The following is a 25914-nucleotide window of genomic DNA, read 5'->3' as shown; positions in this document are numbered from 1 at the left end:
TCTAACAAGGCAGTCTCCGATTTTAGAGAGCTACAACGACCACCTTTCTTGAAGTGTGCACTATCTTCCCTCCTTTCCATTGGAAGAGGCGTCTCTCTCCTCCTGTCATCCCACCAGCTCCTCCCTCTCCTTAAGCTACCTCCGCCCCGAGGAGGCAGGAGGAGGAAGTGACGCACAGGAAGTGTCCTGATCCCCCTTACAGTGGAGGAAGGAATCAAACTCCCAAGATGGCGGCGGCGTCTGAGGAGCGGATGGCTGAGGAAGGAGGCGGCGGCCACGGCGACGGCGGCTCCTGTTCGGCCGCCAACTCCGCTCAGCGACAACCCCCGACACCCCCGTCGCAGGCCCCGCAGCCGGGGTCTCAAGCACCCGCCGCGCCCGCGCTGGCACCGGACCACCTGCCTCAAAACAACACACTGGTGGCGCTGCCCATCGTAGCCATCGAGAACATACTCAGCTTTATGTCCTACGACGAAATTAGCCAGCTCCGCCTGGTGAGGCTCCCGCGGGACCCCGCCTCTGCGCCCCCCGGCCCGAGGTCTGGGGAGGGCGGGCAAGGACAGCGCGTTCCTGGGGAGGGAGCCCCCGCCGGCTACGGACACGGAGTGTGCTCCGGCCGCCGGGAAGTGTCCCTGGCGACGGTCGGCCGGGTGCTGCTGCACTGGCATCCTGACTGCCCGGCGGCCGAGGCTCCGTGCCTTGAGGGTCTCCTGGTCCCCAGCCTGGGACGCGCCCGTCTGCGAGAAGTAACGGAGTTGGGCTTGGTGCCCCTCCGCCCGGCTGGAGGGACAGGGATTCCCGAGGGGACAGGCGCCTGCCCGCCTTGACTTACCGCTCTAGCCCCTGCCGCCCTTTGAGTTCACTCCCAAGTAGGCGGACGATCCCAGCTAGGCTTGGGCTGTGTTGCAAGAATAGTGTATTGTTCCTCCAACCCAAGCTTCCTGGTTGAAAAGGATGAAGTAGGTTTGGTCTTTTCCCCTCCCCGGTGAGCTCCAGTTGAGGCTTCTAAAATTGCAATTGTGTTGTGGGTTTAACCCCCAGAGCTAAGCTTAGTTGGCCACTAAGGTAGAGCCCTGGGAAATGACCAGTCCGGCTTTGCTTCCCTGACACCCGTGCCCAAATCGGAGCAACTTGCCCCTTGACAAGCTATTACCCCCTCCCCCGGTCTTGCAATCTTTTTTTTTTTTTTTTTTTTTCTTGATGTGCTTCAAACCCACCCTCCTGCCATGGTTTACTTATACCCTAAAAATAACACGTTATCCTCTCCAAGATTTAAAAAGAAAAGAAATTGCCTTTGGAATTTTACTATGTCCCAGAGGCTTGACTGAAGATTTGATGAATTCCTTGGTTTGGGAAGATATCTCACTTCCTTCCAGGGAATTTTTCCTTAAGTGGTTAGGAAATTGGAGGAGGTGGACATTTTGAAGTGATTGTGAGCCAGTTTCTGTGCAGTCACTAAATCTGCTCGGGATTGTTTATAAAAGGACAAAGACATCTTTCTGACTGTGCTATGGGTAGCGGTTTCTTATTAATCGATATGCCATACTTTAGACCTATACTTCCAACTCTAAATTGACCGTAATTGTGTTTCAAAGGAAAAATCATCTTTAAAAACAGCTTGCTGTCATTCATTCAAACACGGGGCAGGTTTTGTGTGTGTTTCCCCTACTGTAGAGTGGAAATTTTCTTCTGTTGAGAGTAAGTATTTCAGAATACAGTGTCCTAGATTTTTCAGAGCATCATCCTGGAATTTCATGTGGAATCGTAAATAAATCTTTTATATTTTATAAAGAATGCTGCTTGACCAAAATTTATGCTGTATGTACATGGTGTTTGGCAATTGGTCATACGTAGCATTTGATTGAATTGAGCCAGTCAGCCAGACAATGGCTTTGGAGAGCTTGGAATGTTCACAGCTTTGTTTTGTTTTGTTTTTGTTGTTGTTGTTGTTGTTAAATGTTGAGGAAAACTGGGTTTATTGGCTTGTTAGTCGTTCTCCTCCCTTTTTTCATTCACTGTTGTTTGGTGTTGAGTGCTACTGTTTTGCCACCATTCTGGAGTTCAGCCTTGCATCTGCTAGACAAATGCTCTATGAACTTTAATTTTTCTTTCCTTTAAAAAAAAAGTTTAAAGAAGAGAAAATAGACTGTGCTTGGAGACCTGAGATAAAATGGGTCCCACAATTCGTTGACAATTGGCATCTCTTTCATGTGAAATGTATAGCTGCATATTATATATCTAAGCCTTTTCCCTTGCCCTTAGTGTTACAGATTTGTAATTTAAAGCATTTTTCTTAAGAAGCCCCTGTGGCACTCCCTTTCCCAATCCCGACCAGGTTTATACCTACACATGTGGTTTTAGAAACAGCAGGCCCGGTCCTTTCTTTACCTGATGTTACTGGGTTTTTATGGAAATTAAGGTTTTTAGATTCATTGGTTTCAGAAAATACAATTCAGGTGACATAAAATACAGATGTACTTGCCTGTCACTAGGTGTTAGCATTAATTTAATTATGATCTTTTTGTGAAATTGATAGAAAAGAGAAATTGCCTCGTTAGGCTCCTTGTATAGATCTTTTAAATTGAAGTAGTTATTTCTACCTAAACCATTTGCCAAAAAAATCAAGAGACTTAAGTGTGTGCTGGCATCGCTATATATCTTACCTACGTTCCTTTTATTGTGTTTTCTTGAGTCAGAGTAAGGCTGGCCAAGCTTGGAAGGGAGCAACGTTAAGAGCTCAGCTGGCTTCCATTCAGCAGCACTGTGACCCCTGGGCTAGTTATGCATTGCTGAGATAAACATCTTCTCTTTTTCATTCTTTCCCGGTTTTCTTTCTTGCCTCATCCTGAAAGAGATCAAGTTTCCTTACTCCTAGCACCTAACTTAAGTGGCAGGTACATAATTCAAGTACTTAATAGTCTCTACTTTTGTAAAAGATCTCTGACCTGAAGCTGCTTCAGTCACATTTCAGTTACTTGTTCAGGTGAGTTGATGATAGTCTTTGCCTCCTGTAACAATAAATAATTGTTAATTCCTATAATGTATTAAAGTGTATTTGGCTGAATACAGCTTTTCAAATGGAAAGGCGTGTACTCTCAGTTGGTTGCTTTCCCAGTAACATAGTCAGGTTAGTACAGGAGCAGCTTTGGTGTGTGGAGCAGACAGACCCCGTAATAAGTACCTGAGATGCTTTGGAGCAAGCACCAAGGGTAAGAACGCAGATATTTCACCCTTCAGGACCAGAACAAACTTAACTTTGAACATGCTACTTTGTCTCATGAACCCAGGGAGAATTCCCAAGATAGTAGAGATGCTGTCATTGGTTCCCCTGTAATTCAAGTGGTGCTCATGGAAATACAGTGGAATTATTAGCATTTCAGAATGTAAATATGACTGTAACAAGAATTCTTGCTTATTATCTAGAATAGAAATTTCCAGTTAGCAACCAAGTATATAAAACCATGCTCCGTCCTGAGGTCTTTGTCTAGATGACTCTAGAGAGTTGAATCTGCTATTCATAGTTTCTTTCATGATTTTCCTTCCAGCATTAGAGACCTGAGAGTTATGGACTGGGTTGGTGGTAGGAAATCTAACAGGCAATGAAGACGCCTTTTCCTTTTGCTTTGAATTAGGCATCTTCTCTGCCTTGTTTCTCACTGCATCCTGGAAGTTCTGACCCTTTATGAGTCAGTAACCTTTATATTCTTTAAAAGCCATGATCCCAAGAGTTTACCGTAGAAAATTCTATAAAGCACAAGAATACAAAGCGCACATCCATCAGCTGTCAAGGTAAGGATGCATCATGATATTGCTGTATCGCTGCAGAAGCATCAGCTGGATACCCAGGAGCGGGTGAGGCTCCTCCTCCCCACACACAGGGTGGTAGTCCTCGGTGTGGGGGTGCTCCTGTGTGTGGAGGGGTTCCTCCCACTTTCCTATGGACTCTCCATCTTACTAGGGGGTACTTAGGTAAAACTGAGGGATGATAACCTTTTGAGGACAGTTCCTCCCTTCTACTAATTCTTCCTGATAACTCACAAAGTAAAGGAGTTCAGTCAGCAATCCTGTCACAGTGTTGTTATGGAGACAAAATGGACATATTCTTCCCAATACATCTACAAAGCGTCAGAATAATGAAGCACAAAGCATAGATAAGAGTGTAGAAGGTAAGCAGGACCATGGTCAGCTACACAAACAGAACACTACCCGCAGAAAAACCTGCAGAGTGCTGAAGAAATGGGGAGGATTGGGATGACCTTAAATCTGGAAGGATAAAGTCTTAAATGTGCTGCTAGGTGGTTTCCACCTATACTTGAGCTTTATTCCACAAATAGTGACGTATGAGAAACTTTTTGATGCTCTCCAGAATTGACAACCTTTGGTGAGCAGACATGTGAATAAAGTGGCCTGGCGTGGCATATGCCTTTAATCCCAGTCCCCAGGAGGCAGAGACAGGCAGTTCGATGAGTTGGAAGCCTGCCTGGGCTACAAAGTGAGTTCCAAGAGTACACAGAGAAACCATGTCTTCAAAGATCAACAACAACCAAAAGAAAGAAAGAAAAAAAGGAAAGAAAGAGAGATGATAGAAAATTACCTATGTCTCAGCGTGCACATGTGCTGACACAGGTTAGCATGTATGCACATAAAACAGAAGAAGGCTCAAACGTTTTTTAATTATTTTATAGAAGCCAGATGTGTTTGTATCCCCTATACTGTCATTTAGATCTCAAATGTCTCCCAAAAGGCCATGGTCTCTAGCTTGGCATTGATAAGAGCTGCCCACAACTTTTAAGAAGTAGCACCTACTATCAGTGGAGCTGTGGCCTAAAGGGGATTCAGGAACCCTCATTCCAACAAATCTCATTCAAGTCTGGTTTTCTGGTTTTCTGGCCCACTGAGTTTTAGGGTTGTTTGTATAAGCACAGACTTTAAAGAAGATGCTGGTGACCCTTGTGCACTGGGCTCTCTCCCCAGCTCTCCCAAGACCATTGTAAAAATGAGCAATTCAAGCAAAGGATTTTTGCCTTTTTTTTTTTTTTGGGTCATTGTTGTTTTAAGTAGGGTCTCAGGTAGCTCAGGCTAGCTTCAGACTTGCTGTGTAAGGTAACCCTGAACCTTGGATCCTCTGAACCCTCCTGTAGGCTATTGTAAAAGAATTCTAATATGGTAATGATACAAAAGGAGTTAGAAATACTGCATGAAGTCCAGAGAAGAGTCACAGAAGGCTTTAGTAAGGTGCCATCACCTCACATTCTGAAGCCATGTTTTCTACAAGGGGAAACAGGAGCCTGTGTGCTCATCAGACTATGATGGTCAGATGGTTTACCCGATCTTAAGTGCAAAATGCTAGAACCAGAAGCTTGGGAGAAACCTCTATTAAACGTTGTCTTTTGTGTCTCAAATGATTTGGTCTGTGTGCAGGGGCGATAATCTTAATACAGCGCCATGTTCACTGCATGAGAATCGTATGGTTCACTTTGTTGAGGTGTTTGTTATTCGGGTTTCTGTCAGTGGAAGAAGCTTGGGGGAAGTTGACTAATGAGGACCGTGGCTTGTGGTGAGAGTCTTGGGGTTCTCATTCTTTTCTATGCAGGACCTACACGGGTGCTAGTGCAGTGGTGTTTACTCTTGGTGGGTAAGGGGAAAAAGAGCCCGGGTGTCCACAGTCCCCTGACGACATCACCTCCAATGATCTACAACTCACTAGTAGGCCCTCCTTAAAGTTTGGACAACTCCTAACAGTGGCCTAACCAAGTCTTTAATGCATTTCAGATCCAAATGACAGTTCAAGGTGTGCAAGTACATCTGATTTCTTCTATGAAATAATACTTTGCATGTTTTGTGTGCATACGTGTTTACCTGTGTAGGTAAACATACCTGAAGAAAAATACAGTCAGTGTCTAATCCACCTTATTCACCCTGTATCATTTGGGCCTTCCAGAGCCTGTGATAAGTAGAAGTTTTCAGTGTATTGAACAAAATAGTTCTAAACATCTCACTTCTGTCATTGTGAAATAAAGGGGTTTTCTGCGAAACATATACAACTACTAAAAAAGTGATGCTTATAGATTGCCTGAAACATGAGAATTTTTTTTTTAGGTTTTTAATTCGCCCCAGCATGAAGTTAATGTTTTACACGACTTTAAGATTCTTCTTTGTGTATATGTATGAAGGTGTAGTGTATCGACGTGTCTGTGCGGGTGCACATATACACCAGTGCGTTCACGTGTGTGCTTGTGAGTGTGGAAGCCAGTTTTGCCAGATCTGGTGGAGTTTTGGTTGACTTCAAACTAACAAAGGATAACCTTGAACTCAGGGTCCTCCTGCCAGTACCTCCCAAATGCTGTGATTACAGGCATGTACCACCACTCTTAGCTCAAGGAAAGAATATTTTAAGATTTACTTTACTTTTATTTATATGTGCATGTGTGTATCAGCCACATCTATGCGGGAGCTGTGGAGGCCACAAGGCATTGGATTCCTTGAGCTGAGTTGCACGCCCGTCTGATCCCTTATGTGGTGTAGGAACCAGACTCAGGTCTCCAGAAGAGCAGCAAGCACTTTTAACTGCTAAGTCATCATCTCTTGCTCCTCAAGACAAATTCTGAGAATAAGTTATTGTATATAAATAAGATGGCCATTTTTAATGTTTCATTAGAGCACCCTCATTTTAATTGATGCTCACTTTCAGTGCATTGGAACAGTGCAGACAACAGAAAACCACCAAAAAGTCTTCTATTTTGGCTTTTGGGTGCTTTATAGGAGCTTGGGACAGACTCTTTCTAATTGTTTTCCTCAGGCTAATGTAAAATGAGTTTAAATTTTCTTTCAAGTAAATATCTAGGGGACAAATCACCCAAAATAGAATATTTTTTTTTTTTTTTTTTTTGGTTTTGTTTTTTTTTGAGCTGGGATCGAACCCAGGGCCTTGCGCCTTCCTAGGCAAGCGCTCTACCACTGAGCTAAACCCCAACCCCAATAGAATATTTCTTATAATTCTACCTGCTGATGACTGAGGATTGTGGTATATGTAATATACTGGAGGCTGGAGAGACAGTTTAGTGCTTAGGAGCACTGGCTGCTCTTCCAGAGTCCCTGGGTTTGATTCCCAGCACCCATAAAACTGGCATGTCACAACTGTCTGTGACCCAGTTGCAAGAGATCTGATGCCTTTTTCTGGCTTCAAGGACACATGGTGCACAGACATGTGTGCACGCAGATCACCCACACATAGATATACCGTGTACTAGCACAGGTACCATTGGACAGTGTACGTAAAGTGGGGAGAATTGTCTTGGAAACACTAACATGCTATTATTAGTAAGACTTGGGAAAGTGAGGTCCTGAGAAAGTAACTAGGAAAGAAACCAGGCAGAATGGACGAGCTCATTACTCACTTAGAGATGGTCCCGCCTGTCACTGCTCTACGGTACATCTGTCTGTACCGTACATCTGTCTGCTGTCTTCACAGGTGTGCTCGTTCTCTTTAGCACAAGCACATGAACAGTTTAAGTGCACAAGCACGGGCAAAGATGTAGCTTGCCTTTTCCTAACCCATTTGAAGAGCTCAAATAAGAAACAGATCTCTAAATACTTGTCTCAGAACCACAGTACCATCTACTTCCAGAGAATTGCACATTCCAGCTTATATTTAACCTTCTCGGTTTCCCTCAAAGTTGGCCTCTATCGGTTTTTTGGGGTTTTTTTTTGTTTGTTTCTTTTTGTTTTTTTTTAGGGGAGGAGCATCTTAGCTCTGATAAAGAATTAAATTCTACAATATTCCACATTTTCATTCTTTTCTTCTATTGATTCTTTTGAGGAGTTTGGGGCATAGAACTTGTAAAGTCTGTTTCAAGTCAGGTATAGTAGCAAATAGTTATATTCTTAGCACTTGAAAAGCTGAGGCAGGAGGATTGCTCCAAGTTTAAATTCAGCCTGGGCTATTTACAGGACCCTGTCCCAAACAGTCCAAACAAGTGAAAAAGGAAGTGTCACTCTGCAGACTGTTGTTAGGGGTTTGAATCCAGCATTAACTCTGTAATGACAGCTTTTGAGTTATTTAGAGAAAAGCATCAAGTGCCTTTAAAAAAAAAACTATAGAGTACCAAAGAATGTTCTATTAAAAACTTAGCAGATTTATACAATTTCCTTATTCCAAACTAGTGTTTCACAACTTAGCACTTATGGATAGTCAGAGTGTATCTTGATGCGCTGTATATGTTACTGTGACATATGAGTTGCATCTGAATGTCTTCACAGCCTCCTGAACAGAATTGAAGACTTCTAGGGTGGCATTTCTCAAGGCAGCTAAGGTGTCAGAGGAGAAAATGCCGCAAACGAAAGGCATCATGTATTGTCTTATAAGCAGTCACGTGTTACGGTGAGCACCTTAGGAGTCACTAAAGCTTGACTTCAGAGAGATGAGGGAAAATTTCAAGTTTCACAGATTTATTGTGCAGTTGCCTTGCACTGTCAAGAAAGGCCATGATGACTGAGAAATCCAAAAAGATTTCTAAACAAGTGTATGTGAAAAAATTCATTACCACATTTAAGTTAAATGTGACTTTTGAAAAGGACAAATAAGGGGTTGGGGATTTAGCTCAGTGGTAGAGCGCTTGCTAGGCCCTGGGTTCAGTCCCCAGCTCCGAAAAAAAGAAAAAAGAAAAGAAAAAAAAAAAAAGAAAAGGACAAATAAGACATTTTAAATCCTGAAGGCACTAATATGTTAGGAAAACCTATATTCATTTCTAATTCTAAGACAGCAAGGATCAAAAAGCCCACGAGTGTCCTCTCTGTATAATGGTGAGTCTCATTAACTCCCTTGGGTATTTTGGGGGGTGGGGGTGTTTTTCCAAGAATGCTTATGTAGTGTTTATTTTTCCTTCTCAATAAAACTAGAAAAACTGGGCCTGGAGAGACAGAGTCAGGATCACTTGCTGCTCTTCCAGGAGACCTCGGTTCTCTTCCCAGCTCATATGTGGCAGCTCACGGTCATCCATAACTACATTCCAGGGTATTGTCTGGCCTCTGTAGGCATCAGGCCTGAACATTGTGTACAGATGTATGTGCATGCAAAACCTGTACATGTAAAATAATTGTAAGCTGTGGAAGCTGCTGATTAGCGGATGTATACATTTGTTATGTACATTTGATTTTACACCTGACACATTTAAATTGACTGTGACTTTAGAAAGCCATGAGCGCTGCCAAAAACTGTCTCCTCCATCATTGGGGTCGTGTTTCCAGCCTTAACTCTTTTCTAAGTTGATGCATAAATCTTGTAATATTTGAAAAACTATTAGTTTGTTCGCTGCAGCAGAGTCGCACTGTGCTGTCCAAGCTGGCCGGGACTTGACCTGTAGCCCAGGCTGGCCGGAACTTGACCTGTAGCCCAAGCTGGCCATAAATGCTACACCGGCTCTTCCTTCCAAATATTGACATTACAGGCATGTACATCATGCCTGGAGCAGGGTTGAGCAAATGTGTGTGTAATGTCCAAATTAGGTTAAACATAGACCTCAAACCTTTGTAGTTTTTTTTTTTTTTTTTTTTTGGTTCTTTTTTTCAGAGCTGGGGACCAACCCATGTAGTTTCTTTTATAGAGGAAAACTCTTAAATCTTTTGATAGTGTTTTATAAGTGCACTGTACATGATGTGTGTCTGTAGTTATCTTGCATTCCAGGACTTCTATACCTCAAAATGGAGCTCAGTGACCATTGATGAGATGAGCCTTTTCCCCTCCACTCAACCCTTCTCAGCCTTTCCTTTACACCATTGTAGCCATCCCTGGAGTCCTGATAGTTTCTAACACAGGCATCATCTGTGTTCATTATATGCTGTATTTTTAATTTGTGTCTTAGGGAAACTACCAATTTGGTAGGGTTAACATTATGATGTTAATAGCCAGAGAAACAACATTTTTCCCTTGAGCCTTGGAAAATTATTGACATACCCCTAAATTCAGAACTACACTTCAGATGAGGCAGTTCGGGAATTGTTTGTGCTGTGTTCTGCTGAGCTGTGCTCTGCACTCTGGGTGCTGTGCTCTGTGTGCTGTGCTGTGTGCTCTGCTCTGCTCTGCTCTGCTCTGCTCTGTGTGTTGTGCTGTGTGTGCTATGCTGTGTTCTGTGATGTGTGTGCTGTGCTCTGTGTGCTCTGCGCTGTGTGCTGTGCTGTGCTGTATTCTGTGCTGTGCACTGTGTGCTGTGCTGTGCTGTGTGTGCTGTGCTGTGTGTGCTGTGCTGTGCTGTGTGTGCTGTGCTGTGCTGTGTGTGCTGTGCTGTGTGTGCTGTGTGTACTGGGTGTGCTGCATGTGCTGTGTGTGCTGCGTGTGCTGCGTGTACTGTGTGTGCTGTGTGTGCTGTGTGCTGTGTGTGGTGTGCTGTGTGTGCTGTGTGTGGTGTGCTGTGTGTGCTGTGTTGTGTGTGCTGTGGTGTGTGCTGTGTGTGCTGTGCTGTGTGTATTGTGTGTGCTGTGTGTGCTGTGCTGTGCGTGCTGTGCTGTGTGTGCTGTGCTGTGTGTGCTGTGCTGTGTTCTGTGCTGTGCACTGTGTGCTGTGCTGTGCTGTGCTGTGCTGTGCTGTGCTGTGCTGTGCTGTGCTGTGCTCTGTGTGCTGCTCTGTATTGAACCCACACCTCTGCTCTACCACTATGTTACCTCCTCACCCTAAGTTAGGTAATTTAGAGTTGCAAGTTAGTGTACATTGGCAACAGTGATTATTAAATTGTTTGCCATGGGGAAATTAATATCATCCAGTTTTTTTAAAGATGACTTTGCCCCATTGTGAATCCTGAACAAAGGATACAGGATATGTGTGCCCTTTTTTGTGTGCATTGCCAGTGTTTATTGAGCAGTCATGAAAGGAGAAGGCTAATAAAGCGCTGCGTGTCAGACGCTGTTGACTAATGCTCAGTGTGGTTTTGATGTTGGCTTCTGTGGCCCTGTTCTAATTTGTCTTTGTGACGTGGGTTGTTTTTTCTCTCTCCTGTTTTTGTCCTTTCTGTTAACTTCCATCTACAGACATCAATGGAGGTGTCATTTATAAGCATTGGTTTGTTTTGGGTTTTTTTTTTTGTTTTTGTTTTTTTACTTTTACTGTTTCCTCTGAGGTTTGTCCATATTGATTTCAGCGTCTCCAGTGAGTTTCCAGAAGAACACTTTTAGTCCTGATATTACAGTACCTACCAGAGTAACCAGCCAACAGCCGTCTCAGAATCTTTTAAAAGATCGACGGTCATCTCTTTAGAATGATTTCTCATTTTCTGATTTCCAAGCTCAAGACTAGGGAAATTTCTTCTCACCTTTCCCTGTACACCAGATGTGTCTTCAGAAGTATTTGCTTGGTACTTTGCTCTGTCCAACGTTTTCATTTTGCAGACACCATAGCCTGTAGTGCTGTGTGCAGTCTTGGCTTTTGTTCCTTCAGAGCCTAATTCTAGTCATGTGCCTTTTCCCTTGGTTGACTTTTGTGTTTCCTCAGGTTCTCGTCGCGACTCTCAAGTTAGTAAAGCACTCCTTATTGACTGTCTGCACGATTAAGGAAAGACTGTGGAACCTATAGAACTAGCTAGATCCAGTGGAACAAAACTTGTAGCAAATAATTTCAACAAAACCTTCAAATTGTTACAGTAATAATCGACTGACCTTGGAGTGTGAATATGTGGTTGTTCAAAAACAAAGTATTCAGTCTCAGAACTTAGCAATGTTGCAGAGTCTACAGAGACAAGAAATACCCTACAATAGTAGAGGGCTCTTAATAATTACCTTTGCTTCTGCTGAACTCAGTTCCTAGTCCAGGCACAGCACTCTGAAATCTTTGACTACTTATTTCACACGCTTTCTTGACTTCCATGGCATCTTGCCATGGAAGATGAGAACTTAGTCCTCTCTGTCTTCATTTCACACCTAAATACACTGTTTGTCCCTCACACTTCACAGAATACTCAGTACTCGTGTCACAGTGATCTGTTTGTTGCAGATCAGGGTACTGAGGGTCTAAAGTGCTTTAGAGCCCACAGACCAAACCATCGCAAAACTTTTGGGGGAGGGGGACACTAGGTTTTATGTGCTGAATTTAAAAGATACTAGGATTACTCAGGAATATACAAATTAAATCAGCAGAACAGAGACTCCAAGTTCATCTTTTAAAAGAACTAACATTTTTATGCCTCAGTATAGAGTTTTTCAGAGGCATGTGTGACTTCATGTCGTTCTCCTTGCTGTCTGAGTTGTCGCTGGGCTAATCCACCACTCACCATGCAGATCAGGCTCTGGGGCTTTCCAGTGGCAACACTGCTTCTGGTGGTTGCCTTTCTGAAGTGTATAACTAAGATGCTTTGGAGAACAGCAGTGTCTCGTACGCAAGCCTCGGACATCAGAAGCCAAAATCACTTGAAGAAATAGAAATTCTCATTGTGCTTAGATTTTTGGGATTGAAGTTTGAATTTACCTGGGGTTTATTTGTTTGTTTTTGATAAAAGGGAATGTTTCAAACTTAAAACTTTGAGGTACATCATTTACTGGTCTTCCATACTGCAGACAGGATATTCACTTTACACCTAAGTAAGCGGTACTGCTTGGCCCAAACATTAATATTTTCTTGGTGAGACAGCACCGTAATTAAATGGCACTGATGACTCTGGCAGTGACTCAGCTTACACAGCTCTGGGAACAGTACCAGCACAGAGACCTTCTTCCCACCCAAGTTCATCATTGATGGTTTGGTTGTTGGTTTTATTTATCTTTTAAATTCTGTCTCCCCTCTGCTTATAGGTTTGTAAAAGAATGGACTTGGTCTGTCAGAGAATGCTGAATCAGGGCTTTCTGAAAGTGGAGAGGTACCATAACCTGTGTCAGAAACAAGTTAAAGCACAACTACCAAGGTAGGTTCAAGGTAGCCCCGGCCTTGACTCACACTGTGGCAGGGTAGCTTGCTTGGTGAGCTTTGGTTTCTTGTTTTGTTTTTTTAGCACAGATTTTTTTTTTCATATGTAAGTTTCAACTCTTTATAGTGAAGGACATCCCATGACAATAAACACTATCTCTTGTCATCTGTTCTTATTGCCATTTTGGTCAACATTTTATTGGTTGTTGTAGCCAGGGTAAGAGGCAAAAACCGAGAGGACCTAAGTGTCCCTCAGTGCCAGCATGACATGTTCTTGGATACAAGGAGCACCCGATAATGTATTGTTAGAGGCAGTAAGATCAGCAAGGGTAGTGGGTTCTATGCACAAAGTGCATTAGTGGGTTCTATGCACAAAGCTAGAAGTATACTAGAAATGAATGATCTTCCCGGGCAGTGGCGACCCACACACTGAGAGGCTGAGCCAGGCAAATTCTTTTTTTTTATTTATTATATAAGTACACTGTAGCTGTTTTCAGACACACCAGAAGAGGGCATCAGATCTCATTACAGATGGTTGTGAGCCACCATGTGGTTGCTGGGGTTTGAACTCAGGACCTGTGGAAGAGCAGTCAGTGCTTTTAACCACTGAGCCATCTCTCCAGCCCGCCAGGCGAATTCTTGAGTTTGAGGCCAGCCTGGTCTACAGAGCAAGTTCCAGGACAGCCAGGGCTACACAGAGAAACCCTGTCTAAATTTTTTTTTTTTAAAAGAGGGCTGGAGGGGTTGGGGATTTAGCTCAGTGGTAGAGCGCTAAGGCCCTGGGTTCAGTCCCCAGCTCCGACGAAAAGAAAAAAAGAAAAAAAAAAGGGGGGGTGCTGGAGCAGTTACAAACACTTGTTCTTAACTTGTCCAACCCGATTGGATTTCTGATATCCAAAAGCAGCTCGTCATTGTCCATAACTTCAGTTACAGGGAACTCCACCCTTTCCTCTGACCTCACAGACACACATGCAAGCACAACACCCACAAACACAAATCTTTACTGGGGAACAAGTCATGGGCAGTGTTGGTACTGGTGTGCACTTCTAATCCCAGCACTTGGAGGTAGAGGCTAGTGAATCTCTGTGAGTTGGAGGCCAGCCTGGTCTACGTAGTGCATTCAAGGACAGTCAGGATTCTGTGCATAGAGCCTGTCTTGGAAAAAAAAAAGGATCAGAAATTCAGGGCCAGTAAGCAAATTTCAGGCCAGCCTGGGCTGCATGAAACCCTGTCTCTAAAAAAGAAAGAAGGAGAGGGCTGGAGAGATGGCTCAGTAATTAAGAACACTGACTGTTCTTCCATAGGATCCAGGCTCCATTTTGAGCACCCACATGGCAGCTCACAACTGTCCCTAATTCCAGTTCCAGGGGATCTGATGCCCTCATAGACATGCAGGCAGAATACCAATGCACATAAAGTAAACAAATTATTTTTTTAAATGAAAGAAAATAGACATGAGAAAACACAAATAAATAAATAGGCACTATGTTTGTGGACTGGAAGATTTTATATTGTTAATGCGACAGTATTCCTCGAGTCTTTCTGCAGTCCTGTACAGTCCTGAGCAATCTTATCTACACAACCTTATATTTGAGCATTTGGACAGCTAATCTTAACATTATTGTGGAAATATAAGAGACCCAAAATAACTAACACAATTTTGAGTCTTAGTGTTGGAAGACTAATACTTCCAGATTATAAAACATAGAACTAAGGTACAGTGATCAAAACAGTAGGGCACCAGACACAATGACGGAGATCAGTGGGATAAAACAGATCCTAGTACACGTACTTGGTTTTCAGTAAGGGTGACAAGACAGTTCAGTTGGGAAAAGAATGGTGTTTTCTAAAAGTTGGCCAGGCATGGTGATGCATGACTTCAGTCTCAGCATTTGGGAGGCAGAAGCAGGAGAAGCTCTCATGAGATCAAAGCCAGCCTGCTCCACATAGTAATCTCTGGGACATCCAAGATACACAGAGAGACCCTGTCTCAAAATGAGGAGGAGGAGGAGGAGGAAGAGGAGAGATAGAGAGACTTTGTGGCCAGCAAGATTGTTTACAGGTAAGGGTGCTGATGACCTGAGTTCTGTCCCTAAAATGTACATGATGCAAAGAGAACCCATTCCCACAGGTTGTCCTATGATCTTCATATGTGTGTGTGCACACACACACACTAAATGTTTTTTTAAAAATGGAGCTAGAACAAAAGCTTATGCATATAAAAATGGTCAGTGCCAAACCATATAGAGAAAGGACTGCAGCTGACTGTACTTGTTTGAGAACCCTAAGGGAACATAATGTTACAAGCAGGGCATGGTACACACTTCTAATTTCAGAACTCAAGAGACTGAGGCAGGAAAATCGGAAGCTTGAGGCCTTCCTGGGCTACAGAGCAAGTTTAAAGCTGGCTTGAGCTGAGTGCTGAGATCTGTCTCGAGAAGACAGACGGGAGCCTAGAGAGGGCCCAGCAGCTCAGAGCACTTGTTGCCCCTGCAGAGAACCAGGTTCAGCTTCTAGCAGCCACATGGTAGCCCCCAGCCTTCTGAAACCCTAGGTCAGAAGAAATCCAGCACTTCTTCTGACCTCTGTGGGTATCAGGTACCCACATGGTGCACATAAATACATGCATACAAAACATTCATAACATAAAATTAAATAAATGCTTTTGTAAAAGACAAGATGAACAAAAAGAGATAGCCAAGTTAAAAGTAAAACAGACATCACATTAAAGTAGTTTGCCTCAAGTGTGTATTCAAGAGAAATTAAAATGTGTATCCATAAAAAACTTGAAGGCAAGAACTGTTTATAGCTCGGTGGGACACGTGACTGGTGTGTACACCTGATGTGGTCTCCAGCACAGCCAAAACACACTGCACACAGATGTTCTCGGGTTCCTTATTCATAACTGAATGTAGAAACAATCCAGATGTGTAAGGGGGTGGTGTCGGTAGAAGGGGCTGTCACTCAGCAGCGGGAAGTCCCTGCTAGAGCAGCAGTAACCTGTGAACAGCACCAAGTGTGAGAGGCCAGGCACTGAGGGCTGCCCAGCACGGCCCACCCCCTCCAGTGCTCAGAGTGTAGACACTGTAGACACAGAAGGATGTGAGGGGTTGGCAGACGGGTGTACCTTATGGGGTCCGGGCTGTGCTGAGCTAAGAGAATGGGAATGGCTCTGCCCCTCTAAATACACAGCCCACTCTGAATAACTACATACTAAATAGGGTGTGGCACTGCTCAGTCTATGCACAGTGGCTCCTAAGTAAAAAGATTCTGAATTTTACAGTGATAGCAATCGACTGTTAAAAAAATTGAAGGAGCCAAGTCTTATGAGAAAACCACTTACGCATGTATATGCGTTTAATTCCTTTACCTAACATGTTTCTCTGATTCTGATAATTATTGGGCTTAGCGTAGCCAACAAAAGAAATCTGATGTTTCTACGTATGTATGTGTGTGGTGGTGGGTTCAAACCCAGGGACTCAGAGACACTGGGCAAATGATCTACCACTGAGCCATCACTGTGTCGTCAAAGTGATTTTTTTAAACAGATGTCTTATTAGCAGTGGTTCCTGTTAAAGATATCTGAGCGTCACGGTTATGGCCCCACTCCTAGTGTCTGAACCAGCATGAAGTCCGTCTGTTTAAGACACCCTGATAGCAAGCACTTGACTCTGCGCTGCTGCTGCTGTACTGGTTGACTGACTCTTCCATTATTTTAGGAGGGAGTCAGAAAGGAGGAACCACTCTTTAGCTCGCCATGCAGACATCCTTGCTGCTGTGGAAACGCGGCTGTCACTGTTAAACATGACCTTCATGAAGTATGTGGACTCCAACCTCTGTTGCTTCATCCCAGGAAAGGTAACCAGTGCTACACACTCAGGAAGCTGGCCGCTCAGTACAGACGGAGTGCAGGCAGTGACTGACGCACTGTTTGGGATATAGAACTACTTAACCTGAAGGAGTTTCTATTAGTGGCTATATTTAACTTTTTGTACCGTTATTAAATGTATCATTCATGTGACCCTAACATTTAAAATTCTAATTATAGAATGCAAAAAAGAAGTGAAAGGCTTGGTAAGGGCTCATACTTAAGAAAACATTTGACTTTTACAGTCAAAATATTAGAATTGCTGCATTGAACAAGACAGAGGCTATGCTGTCTTCCAATTGTTGCCGTCTGTGGGAAGGTAGGGTGGAGGGTATGCTGGGTGTGGTTTTATTTGAGAAGTGCTTTGAAATGATGGACTTAGAAGTTTTCAAATTTGACCAGCAATATTTGTTTTGTGGCAATACACCACGGCAAAGCAGTGGGCCCCTTTACCACACTAAGTATAACATTGAGTTACTAAATGAGTTCCCCTCCCCTACCACACACTACATGGCCTGAAGCTTCAGGACTGTCTTCATGTCAAGTTCAGTGTGGATTCGAGTGAGATATAGAAGTGGTGGAAATGCACTTAAAGAACATTTTGTTTCTTGGACTGGCAAAAGCGTCCTTTCCGTGGTTAGAACTTCTTAATACCTAATGAGTTTATTTCCATAAACAGTTTACAGAGGCAATATCATATGTAGATACTGTTTGCATTCTCAGCTTGCAATAACATCTTTCTTGGTGGCTTATAATTTTATTTCACAGCTTCCTTGTTTATCTCTGCTTCTTTATATGACCCACAAATGCTTTTTTAAGATACTGTGAAAGCATGACTACCTAACAGTTTCGGGTTCAGATTAATATACCACATCTTATCCGTTTATAGTCTTTAACTCTTTATGTGCAACTGAAAAGTCCTTTGAGTCCAGTAGATAGTTGTCACTGCAAGTCTCATTTTTAATAGACGCATGCGAGACACAGCTTCCAGTCTCCTCCCATCAGAGAATGAGCAGTCAGTTGGGACAGACAGTTTGTGGCTGGACCGGGGGCCTGCAAAGATGAGTCTTGTGTATCTGGCCTTTACAGTTGCTGCCAGTTTTGGTGTGGGTTCACATGGCTGAAACAGACGGGTCAGCCTGAGCAACTGCAGTGGAGTCCAGTTGAGTCCCAATCCTTTCGGCAGCGGCTCCTCAGTACCGAAGCAGCAGGCACTAGTAAACATCTTGAGGCTTGTGATGCTGTGTCCTCAGCACTGCTAGGCAGCCCCCTGGCTTGCCCTTCATTCGTCCACAGTGGAGCTCACCAGAGAGGAACTTTCTATGACCATCACCTCGGAGTAGGGGTTTCCTCTGTCCCCTTTCTTGCCAGTGCTGTGCTGTGTGTTTGAGGAGCACCTTCCTGTGCATTTCCTTCCTTGCATCCCCATCCACGAATGGCAGGTGGGACAGACTTCACTGTCCTCACTCATTGGGACAGACTTCACTGTCACTCATTGGCAGGAAACCGAGGCCTAAGGGAAGCTGTTGGTGCAGGGCTGACTCCAGCGTGTGGTCTCGCACCCCCACTGCCTGCTCACGGCCTTCTGCACCGCAGCCCATTCCTGCACAAGGGCTTTCTCCTCCAGCAAAGAAGTACTTGACTGGAAAGAATCAAAAATGTTTTTATTCAGATAAATGTTGTATCATACTTGGATTTCTGTTTCTTAAAATGACCTTTAATAGCTTATTCTAAAACAGCAGGATATATACTCCATAATTGTTATTTAAGCCAGGCCTGGTGGCACACACCTTTAACCCATCAGTGGAGAGCAGAGGCAGGCAGATCTGAGTCCAAGGGCAGCCATAGCTAATCCAAGAAACCCTACCTCGAGGATACATCCCTAATGAATGACTTGAGTCCCTTCCACCAGGCTTCACCTCCCAACAGTTTTACACCTAACTAAGGACCAAGCCTTTCATACGAGGGGCTCTGGAAGTCACTCTGGAGGGAAACATTAATAAACATTCTAACAAATTCTCTTCCTAACATGTAATCTTGGCTTAGTATATGATTTGTTGCCCACCAAGATGACATTCCTTTCCATTATTAGAATAGATCCATTTCGCTGGAAGTGAGCTGTCCAGTCAGCACTTTGTTAGTTGTGTAAGAGAAAACCACATAATTTAAATTAGGTTGCCAAACAGCACAGTATTGGGATTTCACCACTGAGGAACTCATGCAAGGAATAAAAATGTGAGATAAGAAAAGTTATTCAGACAAACACATGCTTTATAAGGGATAATTCAGAACCATTTTGACTGTGGAAGACATTTTTAAAATTAAAAGAGTTGGAAGCGTGAAGTTGATTTAAAGGAGTCCTGAGTGAAAAGACAGAGGTGGGTAACATGAAGATGGGAGTGGGAAGATTCCTGGGGATGGCTCGCCTGTAGGTTCTAACAGATAAACGTTCGCCCACAGATGCTTGGAGGCACAAGGGGTCAGTGTTACTACTTTGCAGTTTGAACGTGGGATAGTGATTCACACTGGGGCTGTGCCACACTTTTAAACGCTGAGACATTTCTGATAACTTAGCGTAAGGCCCTGGTAGGATTTGGTATGGGGTGTATTACTTGAAAGTCATACAGACAGCTGTTAAGATAGCCTACATGAGGCCTGCTGTCTTTCGGCTACATCTCAAATGATATGTTTGTTTTGGTTTTGTTATTGTTGCTTGTTTATTTTGATGTGGGATCTCCACGTTGACTCTATTCAGCCTTGGAACACTAGGTCACAGGTGTGTCCCACCAGGCTCCAGAGCAGTGTATGAGAGGTGACCAGATGTGCTCTGAAAACGAACTAAGTTTTTGAAGGGTTTTTTTTTTTTTTGGGGGGGGGAGGTTGGTGTTTTTTTTTTTTTTTTTTTTTTTTTTTAAGACCAAACACCTTTTAAATCACAGCACTTGGGAGGCAAAGGCAAGAAGATTTCTGTGAGTTAAAGGTCAACCTAGCCTACATATCAAGTTTCAGGCCAGCCATGACTGTGTAGATCCTCTCTCAAAACAAATAAATGAATAAAAGAAGTTTTTTTAAGATTTTAATTTGTGGGACTGGAGAAAGGGTTCAGCCGTGGCTATGGAGTGAGACCCCCTCTCAAAACAATCAGACAGATCCAGATTCAATTCCAAGCACCCATGTGGCAACTCCCAACTGTGTACCATATGCATGCAGTACCCACATGGGCCTGAAGAGGGCACCAGAACCCTGAGAATGGGAGCTGCAGTCAGGTGGTAGCCCCCATAGGCTGGCTGCAGGGAACCAAACCTTGGTCTTCTACGGGAACAGAAATGTTGTTAAGCCTTCTGCCATCTCCTCAGCCCTGAACTACATTTTAAATGTAGTGAATGCTGTGCTCTCTCAGCCTTGCCTTTGCAGCTGCCTGGCCGAGTGGACAAAACACGCAGTGCTGCCACGCAGTGCTGCCACGCAGTGCTGCCACGCAGTGCTGCCACGCAGTGCTGCCACGCAGTGCTGCCACGCAGTGCTGCCACGCAGTGCTGGGCTTTGGTTTGCTTGTCTTCCATCATACCGTCTATTCTTGACTGTTAGAGGAGAGAAGTCACTTGTGAGTTTACTGAAAACATGGGTTATCCCACAGCATTAACATCTCTGTATAATAAGGTTTGAAAAGGTGAGCTTTCCTAGAAGAACTTACATGCAGAGAGATACTTTGTTATGTATAGAGAACTGAATAGAATAAAGGTAAAAATGTTTGATAGTTTAGTTTACAAATATAATTTAATGTCTGTTAGCCGTACCCTTTGGTATGTCCTGAAAAACACTAATGATACTCTGTTTGCTTTGGTTGTTGGCTTTTGTCTTTACTTTGACAACAGGGTCTCACTGGGTAGCTCTGGCTGGCCTCAGACTCAAAGACCTGCCTGCTTCTGCCTCTGGACAACTGGGGTTAAAGCCAGGCCACCGTGCCCAGCTGATGTTTGTTATGAGCGCATACCGTAGACTAAATGCCGGAATGCGGCTCACACGTGCTAATGCCCACCTTGTCACCTGTCCATTCCCGCCTTCTGCCCGTCTCAGCTCCATTGCTTCACTTCTCCTTGTTTGGTTGCGTTCATGTATTCATTCATCAGTGCCTGTTCAAACAGGATCTCGCTGTGTAACTTAGCCTGGCCCTAGACTCTCAGTTTTCCTGCCTTAGTCCCTTTGGGCTTGGGCTACCTAGCATACTGACTCCATTGTTTTCTTCATTCGGGTGTTGACAAGCCTTCTGCCTTACCCGTCTCCCCTGCTTGCTGGACGTTTACCATTGAGGTTTCATGCCCTCAGTAGACTGCCCAGACCATAGACTAAAGCAGGCCATAGCTCTGCCTCTGTGTCTCACAGCGCATGGAGCTCTAATCTGTCTGCTGCGAGCTCGTTGTTCTGAGTCGTTCACTCGGTTACTGCTGGGTAGGAGCTGGCTTCCCACACCTGCACAAAATGAAGTCACTTTAGACTGAATGTGGTACCAATGTTAATCTACCAATGCTTGTATATATAATATCTGAGATTTAGCCATAAAACTGAGGATACTTGATTAAACATAGAAGAAGCACATGTAAGAATTGTGTATTTTGAGAAATTACTCCCAGTAGTCATCTTGTTAAGTCTTGAATTTTGTGTTCAAAGCAACCAGCCCTCTAAAACCCATGTTCTTAATTTGACATAACATGTAGCTTGCCCCAAAACAGTTTCATTTGGCTAAGTCACTATTACACAGGACAAATATTTGATTACTGTCATCCCTTATTTAGTTACTACTCAGAAGCAGTTGGCATGTTCCAGTCATTGGGGAGCTCCCTGTATCCAATAGTGAGCTGGCCATGGTCTCTTCTGTTAGGAAGACAGACTAACAGAAAGGTGTGTTTACAGTGTGTAGTTTTCTGAAGAGAAAAAAACTGATGAAGCCAGGAGGTAGTGGCGCACTCCTTTAATCCCAGCACTGGGGAGGCAAAGGCAGATAGATTTGTGTGAGTTGAGGGCCAGCCTTGTCTACAGAGTTCCAGGACAGCCAGGACTACACAAAGAAGACGTGTCTCAAAACAAAAACAAACAAAAGAACTTTGGTGAGGATGTTTATATGATTTAACCTGGAAGAATGTCCAGAGGTGAAGATGTTATGGAAAAAATATACAAGGAAAACACTCTAGAAAAGGGATCAAAAGATCAGAATATACAAAAGCCTGGGGACAAATTAAGGCAGAGGGCATGATTTTGAGATGGCATAAAAACAAACAAAACCCAAAAATCAACTGTCACAATGTTTTTCTTACTTATAACCCACATGTACTGCTTGGACACAAACAATTTTAATAAAGTGACTCATTTAACCTAGCCCAAGAATGTAAAATATCAGTCAACATGAACAGTCTTTTACAAAGCTGGACTCCTGCCTTGGATTTCTTAAATTTTTCTATATATACTCTTTGAATGTATTCAGAATATGCAGAGTCCGTGTGTGTTACTAGCACTGGTGACTGTTGCCAAAGGGTGTGGGATCCTAGTTGTGTCTTAACATTTTTTGTGTGTGTCGTATGAAGTACTCCATTTGCAGGCCTAGATTTCCTCTCCGACTTCAGGGAGCCAGTCCTGTCTCCTCACTCAGTGTCACAGATGTCTAAGAGCTTCCTGGCCCTTCTCTAATGCTTCCCTGTGCTCCTTCCTCTGCTCCCTCTCTTTACTTTGTGACACTATTCAGCCTTGGGGTGGGGGAGGTGGGGTTGTTTGTTTTGTTTTTCCTTTCCCAAGCCTCATAAGAATAAGAATCTTGTTATGGAGACAGAGTCTCACTGGAGCCCTCACTAACCTGAAACTTGCCAGGTGGCCTCAGCCTCAGAGACTGACCCGCCTGTGCCTCCTGAGGGCTGAGAGTAGCAGTGTCACCCCACGCCTGGCTGGCATCCATGTTCACTGGTTTTACACCAGTGCTTTGAAATGTTGTAGAAATACTTGTGTTTATTTTAAACTATGCTTGCAATTAGTCCAAGAAAGGGAACTCCATTTTACTCTTACTGGCTTTCTAGCATGATACTTGAATGGCCTCCTGAAAAGTTAATGTTCTTCTGACATGAGCCTGTGTGGAATAGTAATGGTAGAGAGACACAGCACCAGCCGTTGGGTCCTTGGTTGCACCCTTGACTCCCCAGGTCCTTATGTTCTCTCTTTGTGGGCTCAGACCCTTTTGGGCTGTTCTGAACCCACCCATATATGCAGTTTGTCTCCTGGACTCCTGACCTGGCTCTGGCTACTGATTGAATTCAACACAGTGTGTCTGCCTGACACCCTGCTTCACCTCATTCAGTTTCTTTCCGTGCTCGCCCACAACACTGGCCACTTGGTGAAGTCATCTCTATACAAAAACCTAGAGTAGAACAGCAAGGGCTGGCCTAGGCATTGTGTTTCCCTGTAACTAGTAACTATTGTACGTGTGTTCTCATCAAGAAGAGAAGGCAGATTACAAGACTGACCCAGGGCTGGAATAAATGCAGTGAGAGGACTATGTATGATTCAAGGAGCTTTGAGACTGAATGGTTTGGCTGAGAGCTCCAGGTCTCACGAGATGAAGTCTCATTGCAATAGACATTATCTAGACTGTGGTCCTCAAAGACATGAGTCACTGTTTCCAGGTCTGTGTTGAAGCCCTTGAAGTGTGAGCAGTGCCCTCTCGGGGAGTAGAGCTGAGAGCACCGTGGCTAAGGCCATTCGGTTACTGTTCAAGTGGGGGAGGAGGGAGTTAGGCCACGCATTGAGCACGTTTCTTCTCCAGGGCTGGCAGCTTCCCCATTGCAGTTATCACTGAACTAAGAAAGCACATTCTGCTGCCCTCTCGTCCCATTGGGAAAGCGTGGTCTGAAAACTCATTCCAAGCTGTGTCAGCTCCTAGAGAAACAACGTTTTAAGGGATGAAGCCTGTGGTGGCAGTACCCAAGAGGAAGGAGTCAGACCGAGTTCTCGGGAGCTGGGGACAGACTTGGGTTTAGACTGCAGCTGTGGGTGATCCTTTGCCCTCCCACTACTCCAGGCAGAATTGAATGCCCATTTGGTTCTCTAGCTTCTTTGGCAAGCCGTGCAGCTCTTCTCGTCCAGTGTGTATGGCGTCTCCCCAGATGCTCTGACCCACCTCGGGCGGGCAGGGGCTGCTTCTCACTTGTTTTGACTCTGGCTTCTGCAGCACCCAGAACAGTAGAGATGCTTACCGCTAAGTCTAAGCACAGTACTGTAGGAAGGTCCAAAGCCTGTGCTGCGGGTTCTCCAGGCAGTGACTTCAAATGCCTTAGTCCTCACGGCAACTATAAGACGGTAACCTTGCTATTTAGCTAATCTCTTTTTTAAACTTCAAAAAGTACTAATGAGAATTCATGTTGTAGGTGATTGATGAGATTTACCGTGTACTGAGATATGTCAATTCTACCAGAGCCCCTCAGCGAGCTCATGAAGTCCTGCAGGAGTTGCGGGACATCTCCTCCATGGCAATGGAGTACTTTGATGAGAAGATTGTTCCGATCTTGAAGAGGAAATTGCCAGGATCCGATGTGTCTGGAAGACTCATGGGCTCTCCTCCAGGTATGGTTTTTTGCTTGTTTTCACTTTTTCAGACAGGGTCTCGGTGTGTATTTGTAGCCTGTGCTGGCCTCAGGCTTGAGTGATGCTCATGCCTTCGCCTCTCAGGTGCTGAGAGCACGGCTGTGCAGCACCACCACAGCCACTCTCTGGAGCATCTTGATGACGTCTTCAGTGTCTGAGAACCATCATGTAGAACTTGATAGCATCTTTATCTTCCGTTTACCTGTGCCGAGGATGCTTTGTACATGTCTTCCTGTAAGGCTACGTCCCCAGCTCCGTTTCTTGGGGTTTTGGTTAAATTATGCTCTCTAGATCCATGTCATGCCAACTGTTTGCATGTGACCACAACTGCTGACTTAAAGTGAATTTTCTATTGTAATAAACCCAAGAACCTAAAGTGAGCTGGACGGTTCCCAGTAGGAAACAGGAATGATTCGCCTTTTTAAATGCTTTCTCCACAGTTCCTGGACCATCCGCAGCCCTGACAACCATGCAGCTCTTCTCCAAGCAAAACCCGTCCAGACAAGAGGTTACCAAACTGCAGCAGCAGGTCAAAACCAATGGTGCTGGCGTGACTGTCCTCAGGCGTGAGATTTCTGAGCTCCGCACCAAAGTGCAAGAACAGCAGAAACAGCTGCAGGACCAAGACCAGAAACTGCTGGAGCAGACCCAGATCATAGGCGAGCAGAACGCTCGGCTGGCGGAGCTGGAGCGGAAGCTCCGAGAAGTCATGGACAGTGCTGTAGGAACATCCTCAGGGTCCGGGCAGAGCGAGGAGTCGCCTCGGAAACGAAGGAAGGCAACGGAAGCCATAGACTCGCTTAGGAAATCCAAACGACTGCGGAATAGGAAGTAAACTGGAATATGGCTCTAGCTCCAAGGAAGACGTCCATGGCTGAGAGTTTAAGCAGTTACTCCTGTCAGGATATCGGAGCAACATGGTGTCCCTTAGGCTTCCAGGCGATCAGACACAACTTACACTTGGCTCTTGTGGTTGGCATCCTCCGCGCTTCTCTGTGGCGCTGATGCACAGAACCCTCTTTCCTTGCAATAGATTTGTACTAACCGTGCCGTTCTGTCATGTTGGGGGAGGGCTAACCGTGTTCCCGTGCAGGTGATGTGTTACGTTTGTTTGTTTCTGCATATATGCACATTACATGCGGATTTTAAACAAGCCCATTCTTGACAGACTAAAAGTTAAGTTAATACATAAAATGTCCTGTTCACTTGAAAGAAAAATCTACTTTTTAAATGGACACTGTCTTGTTTTTTAAAAAAAAGTTGACTTTTTGTTTGTTCTAAGTGCCCTTTGTCCGGAATGTTGAGATGCGGTTAAGACTTGGGTATTGAGGTGAAGGGTGGCAGGAAGGACTGAGAGAGTGGGCGCGACAGTAGTGGCAAGGGGCGTTTCCAGGCGTCACATACAGTTCCGCTTTTCTTTGGGGCCATGTCCTCCCATCTGCATGGACGGATGCATGCACTGCCTGGTCAGCACTTCACACAGCTCCTGCTGGTGCTGGCCTTGAACCTCTCTCCTCCACGGGAGAGCTGCGCCTTCCTT

The 25914-nt window shown here is 44.4% G+C and overlaps 1 protein-coding gene across 1 annotated transcript; it reads left to right on the top strand.

Moving 5' to 3' along the window:
• Positions 1-209: 209 nt before the first annotated feature.
• Fbxo28 (F-box protein 28) lies at positions 210-25609 on the top strand. The gene is made up of 5 exons (XM_032914613.1): positions 210-494; positions 12772-12881; positions 16603-16741; positions 24158-24353; positions 24815-25609. Exons 1-5 carry the CDS (start codon positions 228-230, stop codon positions 25207-25209), a joined length of 1107 nt encoding a protein of 368 aa, XP_032770504.1. The 5' UTR covers positions 210-227; the 3' UTR covers positions 25210-25609.
• Positions 25610-25914: the final 305 nt, after the last annotated feature.

Source organism: Rattus rattus, chromosome 10 (assembly GCF_011064425.1).
Source record: "Rattus rattus isolate New Zealand chromosome 10, Rrattus_CSIRO_v1, whole genome shotgun sequence".
Lineage (NCBI taxonomy): Eukaryota > Metazoa > Chordata > Mammalia > Rodentia > Muridae > Rattus > Rattus rattus.
This window is presented reverse-complemented; position numbering and strand designations above follow the sequence as displayed.